The following is an 18,444-nucleotide window of genomic DNA, read 5'->3' as shown; positions in this document are numbered from 1 at the left end:
GGCTTCCACCAGTATGACCCTGAATATATCACGAGCCTTTGTTTTTCATATCTTCCATGGGAGGCTGAACGAGATGGTCTTTAGGATTTTCCCCCCTTGCTCTTGTAGTTATCGTTTTGCCTTCTGGTAACCACAAAAGAAAAGGCTGTTGTATCAGGTTCTCAGAATGTGCGCTACATGCATACAGGGTACAAGTGTGGATGTTGCAGATACAGGGCAGGAAACACAACCTCTCCAAGAGAAGTAGCCCTTACATTCAAAGACAGCAAACTCATAGGATTCCTATCCCCACCTTGGACATATTCCAATGTCCCAGAATAATTTCCTCAGAAGGACATAAGGAAATCTCTTTATTTACATAAGAGCCCTAGATAGCAAAATTTGAGACAGAGCAAGAACTAGAGCCTGGGGCATAATATTTTGGGAACTAGTATATTTCTTGCCTGTATTTGAAGATAGCAATTTTCATGTTGATTTTTCTTCTTAAGGTTACTTTTTAAACACATGTGGTATGTGAGCTTAGTGCTATACTACTATAAAATCCTGTAGCATTTGCCTTCTACCTCAAGGTTCTATAACCTTAGGTTTGAATGTTTCAGTGCCATGCACAGAAATGCAATCCTTTCTTCAATGTGGTGAGCTTTCCTTTTATGTTGGTCATCATTAACCCCAACCCTCTATTGCTTTGTTTTTAGGAGAACCGGAAGCTCTTCAGAGCTGATCCTTCCCTGGATTCCTGGAAAATTTATGTGGAATTCATTGATGACATTGTGGTGGAAGGCTTTTTTCAGGCCATCTTGCATGACCTGGACTTCTTCCTGAGGAACACAGAGAAACAGTTAAAACCTGCACCATTTTTTCAAGCACAAATGCTCTTAATGCCCCCAGAGATTGTGTTCAAACCTCCTTTAGAAAGAGAGGCTGGGGATGGCTTTTACGATCTGGTGGAGGAAATGTTGTGTGGCAGCTTCAGAGTGTCTGCCCAGATGGGGCGCGTGGCGGCACACCTGGACATCGCAGACTACCAGGTAATCTCTCAGGAACCAAACTGGGATAGTGAGGAGCCCCAGAAAGAAACCCGTAAAAGCAACACAGGACTTTTAATATTTTTATTTTAATTTTCTTTGGTTGAGTATTCTTCGTTGAAAAATTACCTGGAATAATGTTATGGTAAGAATTCTTTCATTGAAAACACGTTTGGTTTCCTTTGGTTTAGAACGATATGGATAACATGTTAGGCCTGGCGGAGGTCCGGCAGGAGATAATGAATAGAGTTGCTGCTGTCATCAACAAAGTCTTGGAGTTCAGAAGTTCTCTGGAGACCTACTCTTACCTCTGGGTGGATGACCGGGTAGAGATTCTAAGGCAGTTTCTCCTGTATGGCCATGCTGTGCCATCTGAGGAAATGGATGCTCCTGCAAGTGAAGACATCCTGCAACCACCAACACTAGAACAATTCAAAGAACAGGCAAGGCGACACCTTAGAATTTAGTTCTATTAACTGGCTTTCCATGCTGTTGCTATATAGCTGTTTATTTCCTAATCTTACAGATTGACATTTACGAGGCTTTGTATATTCAGATGAGCAAGTTTGATGACTTCCGAGTATTTAACAGTTGGTTCAAGGTAGACATGAGACCTTTTAAGTTGAGCTTGCTCAATGTGATCAAGAAGTGGAGTTGGATGTTTCAAGAGCATCTGCTAAGATTTGTCGTCGACAGGTAGCCTTGACCTCTGTGTTTGAAATGGTACTAGCCCTTGACAAAAGTTGGCTTGTGGGTTGTGAAAATGGCTGTCAGTGACCTTGTCATATAGGAATGAGAACCCAAATTCACTCTCCTGTACCTATGTAAACACTGCGTGTGGTGAAATATGCTTGTAACCCCAGAGGTAGAAAGGTGGAGACACATTCCCCAGGGTTTGCCAGCCAGCCAGCCAGTCAGCCAGTCAGCCATCCATAACCAGCATGTTCTAGGTTTAGTGAGAGACCCTGACTCAAAACCAAAATAAGTTGTGTGGAACCTAAAGGATGGTACCTGAAGTTGGCCTCTGCCTCCATATGTATACCCACAGCTGACTGATTTGTAGTTGACAAATTAATTCCAAGAGTATTTGTACTGCTAACATTAGAGTAGGTTTAACAAACAATGTTTATACATAATGAAAATAATATCCCATCAAGCCTTGTAATACTCATACATGAATGAACTTAAAATCCTTCTGTCTGGTGAAAGACAGCAAATATAGTAGGTCACATACAGTATTACTCCATTTATATAAAGTGTCATTACAAGCAAGAACAGAGACAGAAATTGGTAAGCAGTTGCCAGGGACTGGAGAATAGGTCTTAGCATGGTGTGGAGGAGGAACTGGGAAATGACATGAAGGGATGCTTATATCAGGTGATGGGTAATCGCTCATTCTGTCTTCCTGTTATGAGGAACAGATCTGCTTCGAAATGTGTGATTAAGATGTTTTCATTAACCAAGCTTATGTCCATACACATGTACATTTTCATTACAGTCTGAGTGAGCTGCAAGGATTCATCAAGCAGACAAATGCAGGACTTCAGAGACAGCTGTGTGAGGGCGATCATGATGGCTTAGTTGACATCATGGGTCACCTTCTGGCTGTAAGAAGCCGACAGAGAGCTACTGATGAGCTCTTTGAACCTCTGAAAGAAACGATCATGCTTCTGGAAAGCTATGGCCAGAAAATGCCCGAGCAAGTCTATGCCCAGCTGGAGGTAAGTGCTCATGAAAAACGCCCAGTTGCCAGCAGCCGTGTGACTCCTTCAGCCAGGCACTTGACACACAATATGAACTGCAGATGAAAACTGTGTTTTCATGGTACTGGTAAAAAAACTGAAGCTGAAAAAGATTAATTTTTCCAGGTCATAGAGGTATAAAGCCAGCCAACAATCACCTATGTGCTTCATAAGATAGATCTTCTCATCCACTGTGGCACCGTGGTCCCGGTGACTTGGTGGATGACAGCCTCCCAGTGTTATCATCATTTTCTTGTGTACAGAGCAACCATATCCTTACTCTTCTGCTCCCCCAGTTGCCTGCAATCCGAGCAGCTGTGATTGGAAATATGGCACAGATGTGATGGTAAAGAATAAAAAACCAGAGTCTGGTCTGGATGGGGAAATCTCTGTTTTCCAGTTAAATTTCTGTTTGACACTGCCTGGGCTCAGAAACATTTGGTGACTGGTGTGTGCCAGTGTATGAGCAAGTTCTGTTTAATTTTAACTGAATTTATAAGCAAAAGGAAAACCTTATAGTTGAGCCTCTGTTGCTGTGCATATTGGTGTTCCGTTGATGGTTGAGTGGAGGTGAGCTTGCAATGGCCTTTGTAAATGTAGCCAGTGGGTGTCTCAGCCAGAGCTTGCATTGAGCTCTGTTCATCTAGTATAGTAGTGGTCAGAGCATACAACTCAAATTTAGATTTGTGTGTACATGTGAGTGTCTATGTGTGCAGAGGCCAGAGGAGGGCATCGGGTGTACTGCTCTTTCATTTAGTTCCCCCTGAGATCTGGTCTTTCATAAACCCAGAGCAAGACTGACAGCCAGCAAACTCTCCTAATCCCCCTGCCTCTGCCCCCCCAAAGCTATGGGCTTACAGTATGCATGTACCACTCAGATATTTAAATGGTTATTAGAGTATGGACCTTGGTCCTTATGCTTGTACAGCAAGCTCTCACACGTACTGAGTTATGTCTCCAGCTAAAAATTCTGGTTTTCAGTACTGTGAAATCAGCTCTCATCTATCTGCCTTGCCAAACTAGGTCATACTTGGAGTCCATTTCCTTTCGTTAACATATTTCATGTGAGGTATTTTGTTTCTTTGTTTGTTTCAAATTATTGCTTTATTTGTCTGTTTTTGATATTTCCAACTTATTTTGGTTATTTCTTTCTTATTCAGAAGAACTTGACAACTAAGCTAACATGAATGTAGTATGTTGAATGTACATTTAAGTGGGATTTGGTGTTAAACAGTGTGGTAGAGTCACCAATTCTGCTCAGTGCCATGGTTGTTCTCTTCCCCGAGCCAAGCCCTATTCTTCAATCCATGCCAGCCCTTTTCTCTGTGGATTTATTTATTCTAGGTCATACAAGGTATAGCTTGTGGTATCTGACTTCACCTGAGGTAATTTCTTGAAGCCTACTCACTTTGTAACATTAACAATATTTTGTCCCCTTTTCTGGCTAAATGATGTTCCATTGTAAGCCTATACTGTACTGTTTATATCTCTGTGCTCATGGGCATAAGATCTGCCTCCACCTTTGCTAGTGTGAGTTGTTTTGCTTCGAACATCGATGCGTGGATATTTGAATATCTGTTTTCACTTCTGTCTGGTGTGTACAGAGGAATGGACTTGCTGGGTCATATGATAGTTTTATTCATGACTTTTTGAACAACTGCTAGAATGGTTTTTACATGGGTGGTATCTATATATCTATCTATATTTTAAACAGGATAAAAATGCAACAATGTATTATTACAAGTGTTCTCTGACAGGAAAGGGTACAGAGAACTACTGTGTATGAATCATTCTGTATTATATGAAACTCATCTTAAGGTGCTAGATTTGGCAAGGTGACAAACTGAGCAGACAGCTGCAGAATAACATGGAGAGACCAAATGACTACAGTAGCATCTGTTACAAAGATTGTTGTATTTACTTAGTTTTTAACATTTTTTTTCCTACAATGTATGTTGGGGGATAGTGCATATCTGGAGGTCAGAGGACAACTTTCATGGTTTGGTTCTCTGCCGCTATCATGTGGGTTCTGGGGATCAAACTCGGTCTTGGTGACACTTTACCCTCTAACCACTTCATTGCCCTAGTAATTATTCTTAAAAGATGATTTTGGGTGTTCTTTGGGTCAGATCTTGGACCTTGTCATGTATCTCACAGAAAAGCCAGTTATGACATAATTCATCAATGAAGGGAATTATCCATTTCCTCCAGGATTTATAGTATGAATTTATGAACATTTGACTCCCCAAAGATTTGATTATATTGAAAATATTAGACTTTCAGTGTTACAGAAGCAGGCTACTGATAGACTGATTAGGAGAAATTAAGTTGAGGTGTAACTTTAACTAAATAACTTGGGCAGTTTGTGATCTATCTATCTATCTATCTATCTATCTATCTATCTATCTATCTATCTATCTATCTATCTAATGTGCTTGTGTCCTGAGAGTTTCAGTGTCATTCCATGGGCCTTTACATCCAGAAAGGTGGCCTTTATGTGCAGTATTATTCTGTGTATAGTAGTCCTCTATTTTCAATAGGCCATTATGTGTAGTAGTCTTCTATGTGCAGTAGGCCTCTATGTGCAGTAGTCACCTATGTGTAGTAGTCTTCAATGTGCAGTAGGCCTCTATGTGCAGTAGTCTTATATGTGCTGTAGGCTTCTATGTGCAGTACTCCTCTATTTGAAGTACTCCTTCAGTCTGCTCTCTACTTGACATTTCTGTTCTCATTTTAATTCAGTCCTTACTATCCTCCAACCCAGATAACAGTAGATATCTGCTTAGTCTACCTCATCCCTCCTCATCCCTTGCCTACAGTCTACTCTGTCGTAACACAGAGGTTCTAATCACAGGTCTTACCAACCCCATCTCTCCCAGCCCTCATTCACTGTGCCTCACATTCAATTACCTCCTTCCTGAGTTGAATCCATTCCATTAGACTTTTGACATTATCTGCTCTTTCTGTTTTTAAGAAAATGTATTCTCATCAAGTAAAATGTTGTTTAGAATCTATAAACACATGGCAGGTCTGCCATGTTTAAGGAAGGTAAAGGGCCTAAGCTGTCTCCTTTAACCCTCCCTAGCTTCCTGGCCATGGCTTCTGATGGGATGCTGAATAATACTGAATTTGGATTGTGTTCTTGTTATTGTTTGAGCTTTGGCCTCACATATTCCAGTTGGGCCTCAAACTTGCTATGTGGCTAAGGTTCATTTTGAATTTCTTTCATTCCCATTCCTGGCCTCTACCTCCTGAGTCACTGTGATTATAAGCAAACAACATCATGCCAGGGATAGAACATAGAACCACATGATGCAGGATTTTGATAAGAGCAGGCAAAAGATAGGCCACATGTTTTAGATCCCAAGTCTGCTGGTCCCTGAGTTGGAGGGGTTCCTGTTATGATGCTGTATTGCTTTATAACTGTGTTGACCTGTGACTGGTTGGCTTTCTGAGGAACATTAGTACAGTACAGTGTACCCTGTGAAGTAGCTCTGTGCATGCCTTTTTTTTTTTTTTCATTTTTTTTCTCTTGGAGTCTCTATGCTAATTAAAGTCAAAGGATATGTGTCACCTCTGGCGTACCCTCTCCACACATGTACTGCATATACCTGGCACAGTGTCTTTCTCATAATCTACAGTCAATCGATTGTTTAATCAGAGGGTTTCAAAGTAGTTTGTAGAGACTTTGAATTTCACAGTTCAGCTCAACAAGTAATGTCCACGTCTCAGAGCCTGGCTTTGTATGACAAAACAAGTTCACTGTCCTTGGACACAGGCATGGCTCTTTAATTTAAAAAAAAAAAAAAAGGTCAGTTGCTCTTTATCTGTTTGCACTGTAGGCAGGGAAGGCAGAGTGGAGGTGGTATCTCAACTGTTTATTTTATGCTGGCTTTGTTTAGCATCAAGTAGGGATTAACCTTCCCTTCTCCTTTGCCTCTTAAATTCCTTCAAAAATTACTCTTTGCCAAACATGGACCGACTTTAATGCTAAAACTCACCGACACGATCCTGTAAGTCATGACAAGAGAAAGAAATAGTCATACTGTAGCTTTTCCCTACCTAGACCAAAGTTTCAAAGCAAGCTTTTTTGTTTTGTTTTGTTTTGTTTTGTTTTGTTTTGTTTTGTTTTGTTTTTTGAGACAGGGTTTCTCTGTGTAGCCCTGGCTGTCCTAGAACTCACTTTGTAGACCAGGCTGGCCTTGAACTCAGAAATCCGCCTGCCTCTGCCTCCCGAATGCTGGGATTAAAGGCGTGTGCCACCACACCCGGCTTTTTTGTTAATTTTTAAAAATATACATTAAATTGCTAAAGATACCTGACTTACATTTTTGGTTTCTAGAAACCAGTAAAGTTATGCCCAGTGCACTTTAACTGTGTGCATGCATGCATGTGTGTGAATGTGTATATGTGTGTATGTACGTATATATGAGCGTGTATGTATGCATGTGTATATGTATATGTATGTGTGTATACATTTGTGTATCTGGGTACGCGTATGCATATCTTTTCACATGCACGTGGAAGTCACATTTTAATGATGCATATTTTCCTTAATCACATTTTTTGAGAGAAGGTCTTTCACTGAACCTACAGTTCAGCCATTTGGCTAGCTGGCTAGTAAGCCCCAGGAATTCTCCTACCTTGGTGCCCTCCCCCTTGGAAGCCCCGAGGATTACAGGTTTACACTGTCATAGCTAGCTAAAAATCAGAACTCAGGAACTTGCCCTGCAAGCACTTCACTGATTGACCTCCCCCCGACCCCCAACTCTTTAATTTTATTCCCATGATTGCAGAGTGATTTGGAGATGAGTCTTTATTTTGAAAGATTTCTGCCAGTTTTAACATAAAAGCAACTCTGGGGCTGGTGAGATGGCTCAGTGGGTAAGAGCACCCGACTGCTCTTCCGAAGGTCCAGAGTTCAAATCCCAGCAACCACATGGTGGCTCACAACCATCCGTAACAAGATCTGGTGCCCTCTTCTGGAGTGTCTGAAGACAGCTACAGTGTACTTACATATAATAAATAAATAAATCTTAAAAAAAAAAAAAAAAAAAAGCAACTCTGGTGCCTGAATGGGAGATAACCTGGCTCTAACCCCGAGTACTTTATCACTGCCCTATAATCTTGTTTTATACACAACTTACTTCTAAAAGATGTCCTGGATCAGATTAAAGAAATAAGAATTTTTGACCTCATGTGGTTGAGTCGTTTCAGGAACTGAAGTGAAGTCCATTGCATCTTTGCACAGGAATTACCTGAAAGATGGGAAACCACCAAGAAGATTGCAGCCATGGTCAGACATGAGGTCTCGCCACTCCAAAATGCAGAGGTCACTCTTATACGGAAAAAATGTATTTTGTTTGATGTGAGTTGGCTACTGGGTTTGTGTTTATTTTTAAGGAAAGCTTCGCAGTGATAATTAAAGTTATCTGATTGACATTTGCTTTTGTACTCTGATCAGGAAAAGCAAGCAGAATTCAGAGAGAGATTCAGAAGCTATGCTCCTCTTGGATTTAAGGCAGAGAATCCATATGCAGTGCTTGATAAGGTAATTCGTTCTCACCTGTATCATGTGCATAACAATAGCCATATTAGAACGATTGTTTTAAATGGTGTTTCCTCCGAACACCACCATAATCGCACAAGTAAAAATGACACAGAGACAGTGTGAACTCCTACCATATGTCAAGAATGATATCAAGCCAGCGTTGGTGGCACAGGCCTAGAATCCTGGCTGCTTGAGGGACCGAGACAGGATCACAAAATCCAAGGCTTGCCTATCTCATGATAGAGTGAGTTTAAGGCTGATCTGAGTAATGTGGTTATATCCTATCTCAAAACAAAAAGGGAGGATGTGGATAGATGGGTGTAGAGGTGCCTAGTTTCTTAGGGAAGCCTTGAGTTCAATTTCTGCGTGTGTGTAAATGGATAGGGACACACTCACACATACACACTCACACACTCACATACACACACACTCACCCACACACTCACCCCCACACACTCACACTCTCACACCCACACACCCACACACTCACTCTCTCACACACACACTCACACACACTCACACCCACATGCCCACACACTCACACTCACTCACACACACTCACACTCGCACACACTCACACCCACACATCCACACTCACATACTCACACACACACTCACATACACACTCACACACACCCACACACTCACAATCACTCACACATACACTCGCACACACTCACACACACTCACATACATACACACTCACATACACACTCATACACACTTGCACACACACACTGACACTCACACACACTGACACTCACACACACATACATACACACACACACACATACACGCGCGGTAAAGAGGAGATTAAAATAAGAACTTTTAAAAGCATATTACATTTTAATTACCACTGTAGATCTATGAGATAGTTTCAGTTTTTCTCACTTTAGGAAGAAAATCAGCATATAGTTTTCTGATTTCACCTCATAAATTTCAGAAATGGGATTACAGTTTTGGCTATCTAAATTGTTTTAAAGAAATGATCAATTCTAACAATGATGCTGCTTCCAAAGTGATCATTTTCTCCTGTGTTTTCTAGTAAAGAGATTGGGGCAGGGCCTTTGCACACTACTCAGTAAACGCTCAACCAGTGATCTCCTCCACCTCCAGACGCCCACTGAGTATAGTTGTGACCACAGGAAAGCTCATAAGCCAAGTGTAAACACTGCTGAGTCATCCAATGTTTGTTTGTTTTTTCCTAAGTTACTTTATTATAAGAATTAACTCAACAGTTGGAGGAGAGGCCCTTGGTATTGCGAAGATCATATGCCCCAGTACAGGGGAATGCTAGGGCCAGGAAGTGGGAGTGGGTGGGTTGGGGAGCAGGGCAGGGGGGAAGGTATAGGGGGTTTGGGGGATAGCATTTGAAATGTAAATGAAGAAAATATCTAATAAAAAAAAGAATTAACTCAAATCCACATATGATTCATAGGAGATTTGGTTCTTTGTATTAGAAAAATACTTCAGGTTCTTAACCTTGCAGTCCAAATGGTACAAAAATGACCCCCTTAGGGTGAGAATGTTTCCATTCAGGTGCTGTTATCCTTCTGAATTCTTCTTTGGGTTCTATCTTCATGCTTGGCATAGTATTTTCCCTTGGAATGGTGTCCAAACTGACATAGCTCTTACCCCATTTTCCAAATCTGGCTTTGAATTGGAACTTAATTGCTTTTAACCCTGTTCAGAAAACCCTGCTCTGTAGTCTTCCATTTGGCTGAGGAAAGTTAGTTTATGTTCATTGAAAAGGAGTGAGTTAGCATATGTTAATAAAGGATTGTTAAAAAGACTATATCTAAACTCCAGGTGGTCTGAACAGATTGTGGATGGGAAATGTTTTTTTTTTCTTTTACTTGACTCACCAATATGCTGTCTGCAAACATTTATGACAGATATGTACTGAATCTCGCCACTTCCACACATGCTGTAGCAGCTTATAGTTGCACGTTTAAAGTGAGAGGGCTCATCCTCGGCCTTTCAGGACTCTGGCACTTCAAACAGGATGAAGCTGAATTACCTCCCTCTTGTCATTCTCTGGGTGGGCTTGTTGGCTTGTAAATCTAGTACTTCAAGAATCAGGTTCAACCAGAGGCATGGTTATTCTTGTTCTGCAGTGACAATGGATGACTATACTCCAGTCATTTCACCTCACAGGTGGAAGCCACTGACCTTCCAGGAACAAGGCGGGTGATGGACTATGATGGCGTCCTTTATTCCTCCCTTCCTCCCTCCCTCCCTCCCTCCCTCCCTCCCTTCATTTCTTCCTTCTACTCTTTCTTTCTGTGTTTGCTGGGGTTTGTTCAGAGCTAAAGATGGGGTGCATAAAATAGGGTGATTATTCAAGATAAAAGGCTGTTGACTTTGGAGAACATGCAGAGTGTGAAGAGTTCTCTTTGTCTAAAAGATGTTGGATGCATCACAGATGTACAGTTGTACATTTGGTGCAGAGGTGAGAGAGATTGCTTACCAGCCGGATAGAATATTTGAAAGGAGGTTGAAAGTAGAGGCAGATGCCAAAGCTATGCTGCTGTAGGGACTCATGAACACACTGGAACATACTAGAAGCCTACAGTTTTGAGATGGACACTTTTGCCACAAGCAGATGCTTATATCACAGGCTCAATGAGATAAGTCTGAGCAAGCGCATCCAAAGTCTACAACCTGTATGGGGAGCCTCTGAGGTTCCTGTTCACCTTTGCTAAGCCTTAGAGAAAGATGAAGGAAAAGGAAAGGGGTCCTCTGTGAATCTATAATATGAGCCTATTGTCAGAAGCACCCAAAGTTCTCTTTATTCTGCCCAGGGATTAAGGAATTCCCAAGGCCAGGAAACAGAAGTGGCCATATTAGCTCCTTTTAGAACCCAGTAGAAGACAATTCAAATCTCTGGAAAACATGCTTCCAATCTTGATCTACTGTCCTCTTGGGAGCAACAAACAAAGCTAGTCAGATGCTAGGACACCAGTTGAGCAGTAAACAATGCATAACCCTCATACCTGGGGGTCAGCAGGAGCCCCAGATGCAGAACCATGTAAAGATCTTCAGATACTAGGGGAAAAAAATGAGCACACTGAAAAAGAAATGAGCAGCATTCTGTTTTGAGTTTATCAAAAATGTTCAGTTGAATCTGGAAAAGTACCAGTTACTTACAGAAATGGAAATTACAGTTGCCAAAGACATACAACTCAGTAGATAGGAGAATGAGTTAGTTACATTTGGAAAGAAAAAAAAAAGGTAAAATGCATGTTACATTGGAAGAAATGACTCAGGATATAGCAAATAGATGTAAGGAAATTGGGGAATGGAGAAGAAATATAGGGGAAGAAGTTCTAATGTACCTAACTCCTATGTCCTAGAAAACAGAATAAACAAAATGATAGATAGATTGAGGCTTCTCAAGAACTGGATTGAGCATGAATCCATGGCTTCAGGAGGCTGAGTGAATCCTAATCCAGATAAGTGAAAGTCTGTCTAACTTCATCAAAGGGAACCAAAGAATACCAAAGGTGACCAGATAAAACCAGACAGAATTAGTTAGTAGTGTTGAGAAGGCAAGAAGATCTCAGCAACAACAGAAACCAGAGGTCTCTGGCAACACCTTCCAAATCCCGAGTAGGAATAAAATTAAAGCATGCTGGATAGTGTAGCATTGGGATGAACACAGTGCCCACAGAGCCTTTGCCTCCAGAAAAGGGGACAGCAAAGTGAAATGTCACTTTAGGACAGAGCCACATGCCACCAGACCTCGGGAGGAGTGACCAGAGTGACAACTGTACCGCCAATGGTCTGGGACCAAGTACAGAAAGAACCAGAACCTGTGGCCTCAGAGCACATTAACACAGAACTTGGAAGCTTGGGCATAAAATGCATACCTTTTCCATAAAGATTGTTTCTAGAAATACTAAGTCTATATGGTGTTCTTCTCATCGTTGTAATAAAGTATCTTGGCAGGATTAATTTAAGGAGGGGTTTGTTCTGGCTCACAGTCTGATGTTCCATAGTGACCATCACCCTGGCAGGAGTATGAGACAGCTGGTTTTGGTGCATCAGCCACTGGAACACACAGCGGTGCTGATGCTGCTGACCCAACTCACATTCTTCTTTTCATTCATCCCATGAACTGATGCCATCCACATTTAGGGTAGGTTTTTTTTTTTTTTTTACCTCAGCCCAATCTAGCAACTCAAGCCCATTGGTTTGTCTTCTAGTTGATTATGGATCTTATCAAGTTGACAATACATCACAGGAAATGAGATTTTCTTTTTTAAAAGTAACAATTAGAAAACAATATGTAGCTCTTTGTGGCTCATTCATGTTGCATTAGGTATTAAGGATAACCTAGAGGGTTTTTAAGGACATGTTTGGAGACAAAGTTTGGAGCTAAGATGAAAGGATGGACCATCTAGAGACTGCCATACCTGGGAATCCACCCCATAATCAGCTTCCAAACGCTGACACCATTGCATACACTAGCAAGATTTTGCTGAAAGGACCCAGATATAGCTGTCTCTTGTGAGACTATGCCGGGGCCTAGCAAACACAGAAGTGGATGCTCACAGTCAGCTATTGGATGGATCACAGGGCTCCCAATGGAGGAGCTAGAGAAAGTCCCCAAGGAGCTAAAGGGATCTGCAACCCTATAGGTGGAACAACATTCTGAACTAACCAGTACCCCGGAGCTCTTGACTCTAGCTGCATATGTATCAAAAGATGGCCTAGTCGGCCATCACTGGAAAGAGAGGCCTCTTGGACACACAAACTTTATATCCCCAGTACAGGGGAACGCCAGGGCCAAAATAAATGGGAATGGGTGGGTAGGGAAGTGGGGGGGAGGGTGTGGGGGACTTTTGGGATAGCATTGGAAATGTAATTGAGGAAAATACGTAATAAAAATATTTTAAAAATAACAATTAGAAAACAATACGTAGCTCTTTGTGGCTCATTCATGTTGCATTAGATATTAAGGATAACCTAGAGGGTTTTTAAGGACATGGAAGGATGCACAGGTCAGGTGTTGGTTAGGATTTTCCTGCTATGAATAAACACCATGACCAAGACAACTCTTATAAAGGACAACATTTAATTGGGGTTGATTTACAGGTTCAGAGGATCAGTCCATTATCATCAAGGTGGGAGCATGGCAGCATCTAGCCAGGCAAGGTACAGGCAAAGCTGAGAGTTCTACATCTTCATCTGAAGGCTGCTAATGGAAGACTGACTTCCAGGCAGCTAGGATGAGGGTCCTAAGCCCACGCCCACAGTGACACACCTACTCCAACAAGGCCATACCTCCTAATAGTGCCACTCCCTGGGCCAAGCATATAGAAACCATCACATGTCATATGAAAATGTGGTACTATTTTATATAGGGGACTAAGCATACGTGGATTTGGGTACCTAAGGCAGGGTCTTGGAATTTTCTGTAGATTTGGAGGTACAAACATACTATACAACTAGCTAATGGCAATGTTCTGACATTTAAAAATCCCTAAGAGTACATTAAGGTGTTCTCATTACACGCCAAAAAAAACAAGTGAATACACATGTTAAGAAGATGCATATTTGAAAGCATGTCCATGATAAACACATAAATATTTGCTTGTTAAAAATGGTTAAAATTGATGGAACATTAAAAGATCCATAGTTGATTTTTAAAGCAAAATGAAGAAAACTAAAGAAATTCTGTTGTCTGACCTTGGGAGGAGGATAGAGCGAAATGTGAAACAGAAAGCAAAACTTTCCTTTGCAAAGTTAGCTACTTTGTATCAAGTTGCAACCTGAGCACAAGAGGAGAAACTGCTCATGGAGTGAGCCTTGCAGACACAGCAGCAGGAAGGGCAAAGAGACTATGGGTGGCTGTGATTCCTTTCAGTTCTCCTGTGTCCTTCACTTTTCACTTTGAGAACACACTGTTCTATTAATAGAAAGTAAAAGTAAGAGCTGCTCATCAAAAAGGGGGGAAAAACGTAGTTTCTAGTAGATGCACAACAGTTTTTCTATGTGACAGGATAATAGGTGAGCCTTGGCAAAGGCGATTATTAGGTAAAATTCGAACACAGGTATGTGTGAATGAATTTACTCTGTATGTTCTTGGGCATGTGCATTCTTGAGTGTGTCCTGTACTATTGATCATTGGCAGGGTCATTTTGAAGTTGGAGAGGTTTCCTTCCTTCCTTCCTTCCTTCCTTCCTTCCTTCCTTCCTTCCTTCCTTCCTTCCTTCCTTCCTTTCTTCCCTCCCTCCCTCCCTCCCTCCCTCCCTCCCTCCCTCCCTCCCTCCCTCCCTCCCTCCCTCCCTCCCTCCCTCCCTCTCTCCCTCCCTCCCTCCCTCCCTCCCTCCCTCCCTCCCTCCCAGTGTCTTACTCTGTGGTTCAGGCTGGCTTTGAACTTTCAGTGATCCACCTGCCTCAGCCTCCTGCATGCTGGGATCATAAGCATGATGCACTACTCACAAATAGAGGATTTTTCTTTTATCTTTTCCTTTTTCTTTTTCCTTTCTTTCTTTCTCTTTTTCTTTCTTTCTTTTGGTGGTGGTTTTATTTTGTTAAACTAAGAAATCAAAGAGAAGAGGAAGTTAGAATGAGGGGAGGACTTGCATGAGGGTATACTGGGAGGAGAAGAAGGGCTGATGTTGGTTTGGTAAAATAGATAAATTATACATGTACATACATACACACACACACACACACACACACACACACACACAATTCCTGACATGGAACTTCCCTTGTCCTTGAGCAAAGCCCAGCTGCTCAATGAAACTAAGAAGTCAAAAGCCTTCTACACTACAGTTTACTAATAATTACACTGCAGAGTTTTTATTTAAATTTTCTTTTGAGACTCACAATTTGAGTTTTGCAGTAGCAGAACCAGGGGATGCTGACTTCAGTGTGCAGGTGTGTTTTCTCCTCAGGCAAATCAGGAGCTCGAGGCTCTAGAGGAAGAGATGGGGCAGATGCAAAACTGTGCACATCTTTTTGAGGTGGCTCTTCCGGAGTACAAACAAATGAAGCAGTGCCGACAAGAAATCCGCCTGCTCAAAGGGCTCTGGGATGTCATTATTTATGTTAGGGTAAGATGGATTTCTGGGCAGGATGGTCCTCCTTAGTAAGAGTTTTGAGTAAACATGCAATTTTATTCTCTCTATTTGGGTTTCATAATGTCTTAACGTATACACAGATTAGATTTCACTCCAGACCTCTATCCTCAGAATTAAAGTCCATAGATGTAAATGAATGATTCTGCTCAACTATCAGCTGCTTCTATCTTTATTTAGTTCAGAGTAAAACCTTATTTAATGAGCTGGCTACCTCAGATCCTTGGTGGTATTATATAGAATATGAATTTAAAATTAACATATAAATCCGTGTTAACTATACTGTTGGCTGTGTATACAAACTCACACAGATACCCCATTTGCATTTTCTAGATCTGTATATAAACTGACACGTACTGAAAATATTTAATTTACTTGTGATTAATACTAAAAGGTTATATATAAAAGGCTTGAAAAATATACATCCTGCAGAAATTCCTTAAGTCAGTTGAAAGCCATGTAGAAATGTATTAACAAGGTGTGCAACATAAATAAATATATAAAATATGACCAAAACTGGCTAATGAGATTTTTGTAATAATAAAGAATTTTGGCAGCAGCCTATTTTTATATTGCATGTAGAATTCAGAAGTCTATTATTTAGTAATATGCTTATCAATTTATTCAAACTATGCAGGATAAATTGATGGTGACTATGTGGAATTTATTACTGCTACTAGAAATTAATATATCATGGTATTTTAGCCTTAAGCCTGACAAGTTTTGACAATTCTTTTGTTTTAGTGATGAGGAAGTTTTGACAAGTATAGTTAATATTTTTTTAAAAAATGTCTTTCTGCTGGCCGAAAGAGTTCCTGCATGCCGCCAGTTTGTGTATTTTGCCGTTTAGGCCCATTTTCACCAAATGTTGACACTTTTATCTCCTTGTGCATTTTCAGAGAAGCATTGATAATTGGACCGAAACCCAGTGGAGACAGATTAACGTGGAACAGATGGACTTGGAGCTCAGAAGGTTTGCCAAGGCAAGTTGCATAACTGCTGGGCAGAGTTATTTATCTTTCTCAGCACTCTCCTTCCGTCTTCCCCAGCTTAGTATCTGGTGCATTGGGCTCCATTTCCTTATTTACTTCAAACAGAATAAGACAAGATAGTATTTTTTTCCCCACTCTCAGCCAGTTGTACATTTCCTCAAGCCTGCCCTTCTGTGAGTGGGTTGATACAAGCATATTAGTGCATGCTTTTAAGGGTTAGTGGGTGTATGAGAGACAACCTGACCACCAACTTGCTATCCAGAGTGGAGAGGGAGACTGTGGGCATCAGGCCTAAGGTTGTGGTTTAGGAGCTGAGCCTCTGTTTCTTTCTTTAGCAACCATGGTATTCTGTACCTGAAAAGGCACCTGTTGGCTTGGCTCTTGGGTTCGCATCTGGACTTGCATGGACTATGACGACCTTTGTCGTTGGTGATTATTCCAGCGTAAAGCAAAGGGTTATGCACACACAGAGCTTTGCTTACATGAACTTACTGCCTTGACTAGTCCTCATAGCTCACGTACCCAGAAGAGAGCAGAAATTCTTAGAGAAGGTCAAAGACCACAACAGCAAAGGGGAGTTAAAAATGTCAGGCCCTCCTGGCAGGAATGGGCTGGCAGACTCACCAGCTTCAGAGGCTCCTGAGTGAAGTCTGGGCAACATAAAGAAAGGAAGGAAGAAAGGGGTGGAGAGGAAAGAGCAGGTGGGCTCTTTGCTTTCTTCCTTCTTTGCAATGTCCTTGCCCCAGGTTGAGTTCTGTGCTCAGCTTGTCTCAGACTTTTATTGTCCCAGACTCAAACCCCTGATCCTGGTAGCAACACCACTTCCACCTCTGCCCTTTATTTTTAAAGTAATCAGCGCAATATTTACCCAGTTTTATGAGATTTTATTATTGTTCCTTGTGTTAGGATGAAAGCTGAGTGGAGACTCTATTCAAAACATCTTTAGAACATACAATAGTTACGTTCCATGAAAAGAGATACAAATAACCAGCATTTCAAGGGTCCATCCAGATGAACTAGATATTCCAGGGCAGTATCATTAATCTGATTTTACTAGTGTTACTAGAGGAAGCAAGGTTTTGTGCATGCCTGTATCTTTCTGAATTTGATTTTCCATGGCACATCCAGTTAGCTCTCCTTTTTAAGAAACTCTGGAACCTAGGTATCTTGTTCATAGTAGATTCCTAAGTTGGAATGAGTGATTCCCTTTGCATTTCTCCAAGGCAGTTCATAGTTTAGAACAATGGTTCTCAGCCTTCTTAACACTATGACCTTTTAATATAGTTCCTCATGTTGTGTTGACCTCCAACCATAAAATTATTTTCATTGCTACTGCATAGCTGTAATTTTGCTACTGTCATGAATTATAATGTAGATATCTGTGATTTCCAGTGGTCTTAGATGATCCTCCTGAAAGAGTCATTCAGCCCCAAAGAGGTTGTAACCTACAGGTTGGGAACCATTGATCTAGAGGATCCAATGTTCTCTCTTTCTTGAATTTTTGTAATTGTTTAAAGACAGTAGTAGTTTTTTAAAAATTATTTATTGTATATGCCCAGGCTGGCCTTTTATCTAGCTTCACTGTCTTTCCTAATCCATGGATGGAGAAAGGTCTATGTATTCTCCCAAAGTAAATAAATTATGTGTGTAATATTGTTATGTATAGGAATCTGGGCCTTTCCCTTATATTTCTTTAGGAAATTTGGTCACTGGACAAGGCTGTCCGCATCTGGGATGCTTATTCAGGCCTGGAAGGCACTGTGAAGGACATGACAACCTCCCTAAGAGCCATTGCAGAGCTACAGAACCCTGCCCTCAGAGACAGGCATTGGCAGCAGCTGATGAAGGCCATTGGGGTGCGTACTGGGGCCACCTTCACAGGGTAGTAACTACTTAAGGTGTCACTCCTAGCTTGCCTCGTTTGAGGTACAGTGGAACATGTCAGGAAGCCTCTGATCATATGCCCGAGGTCAGGTTCCTTGAGGACCAGTGAATGACAGGCACCCAAGGAGCCTGCTGCTCATCTGGAGGACCAAAGAA

General features: G+C 41.4%; 1 protein-coding gene across 1 annotated transcript in view; it reads left to right on the top strand.

Moving 5' to 3' along the window:
• The window catches only part of Dnah11 (dynein axonemal heavy chain 11), a 313,176-nt gene that overhangs the window by 60,654 nt on the left and 234,078 nt on the right, over positions 1–18,444 (top strand). Inside the window, exons 15-23 of the mRNA XM_085830726.1 lie at positions 696–1,028; positions 1,217–1,468; positions 1,552–1,721; positions 2,524–2,746; positions 8,019–8,135; positions 8,232–8,318; positions 15,230–15,388; positions 16,312–16,395; positions 18,102–18,260. Of these exons, the coding sequence (XP_085686852.1) occupies positions 696–1,028; positions 1,217–1,468; positions 1,552–1,721; positions 2,524–2,746; positions 8,019–8,135; positions 8,232–8,318; positions 15,230–15,388; positions 16,312–16,395; positions 18,102–18,260 (1,584 nt within the window). The remainder of the gene's footprint in view (positions 1–695; positions 1,029–1,216; positions 1,469–1,551; positions 1,722–2,523; positions 2,747–8,018; positions 8,136–8,231; positions 8,319–15,229; positions 15,389–16,311; positions 16,396–18,101; positions 18,261–18,444) is intronic.

Source organism: Mus caroli, unplaced genomic scaffold (assembly GCF_978045245.1).
Source record: "Mus caroli unplaced genomic scaffold, Mus_caroli_1 scaffold_14, whole genome shotgun sequence".
Taxonomy (NCBI): domain Eukaryota; kingdom Metazoa; phylum Chordata; class Mammalia; order Rodentia; family Muridae; genus Mus; species Mus caroli.
The sequence above is the reverse complement of the archived record's forward strand: the minus strand, read 5'-3'. Positions and strand labels throughout refer to the sequence as shown.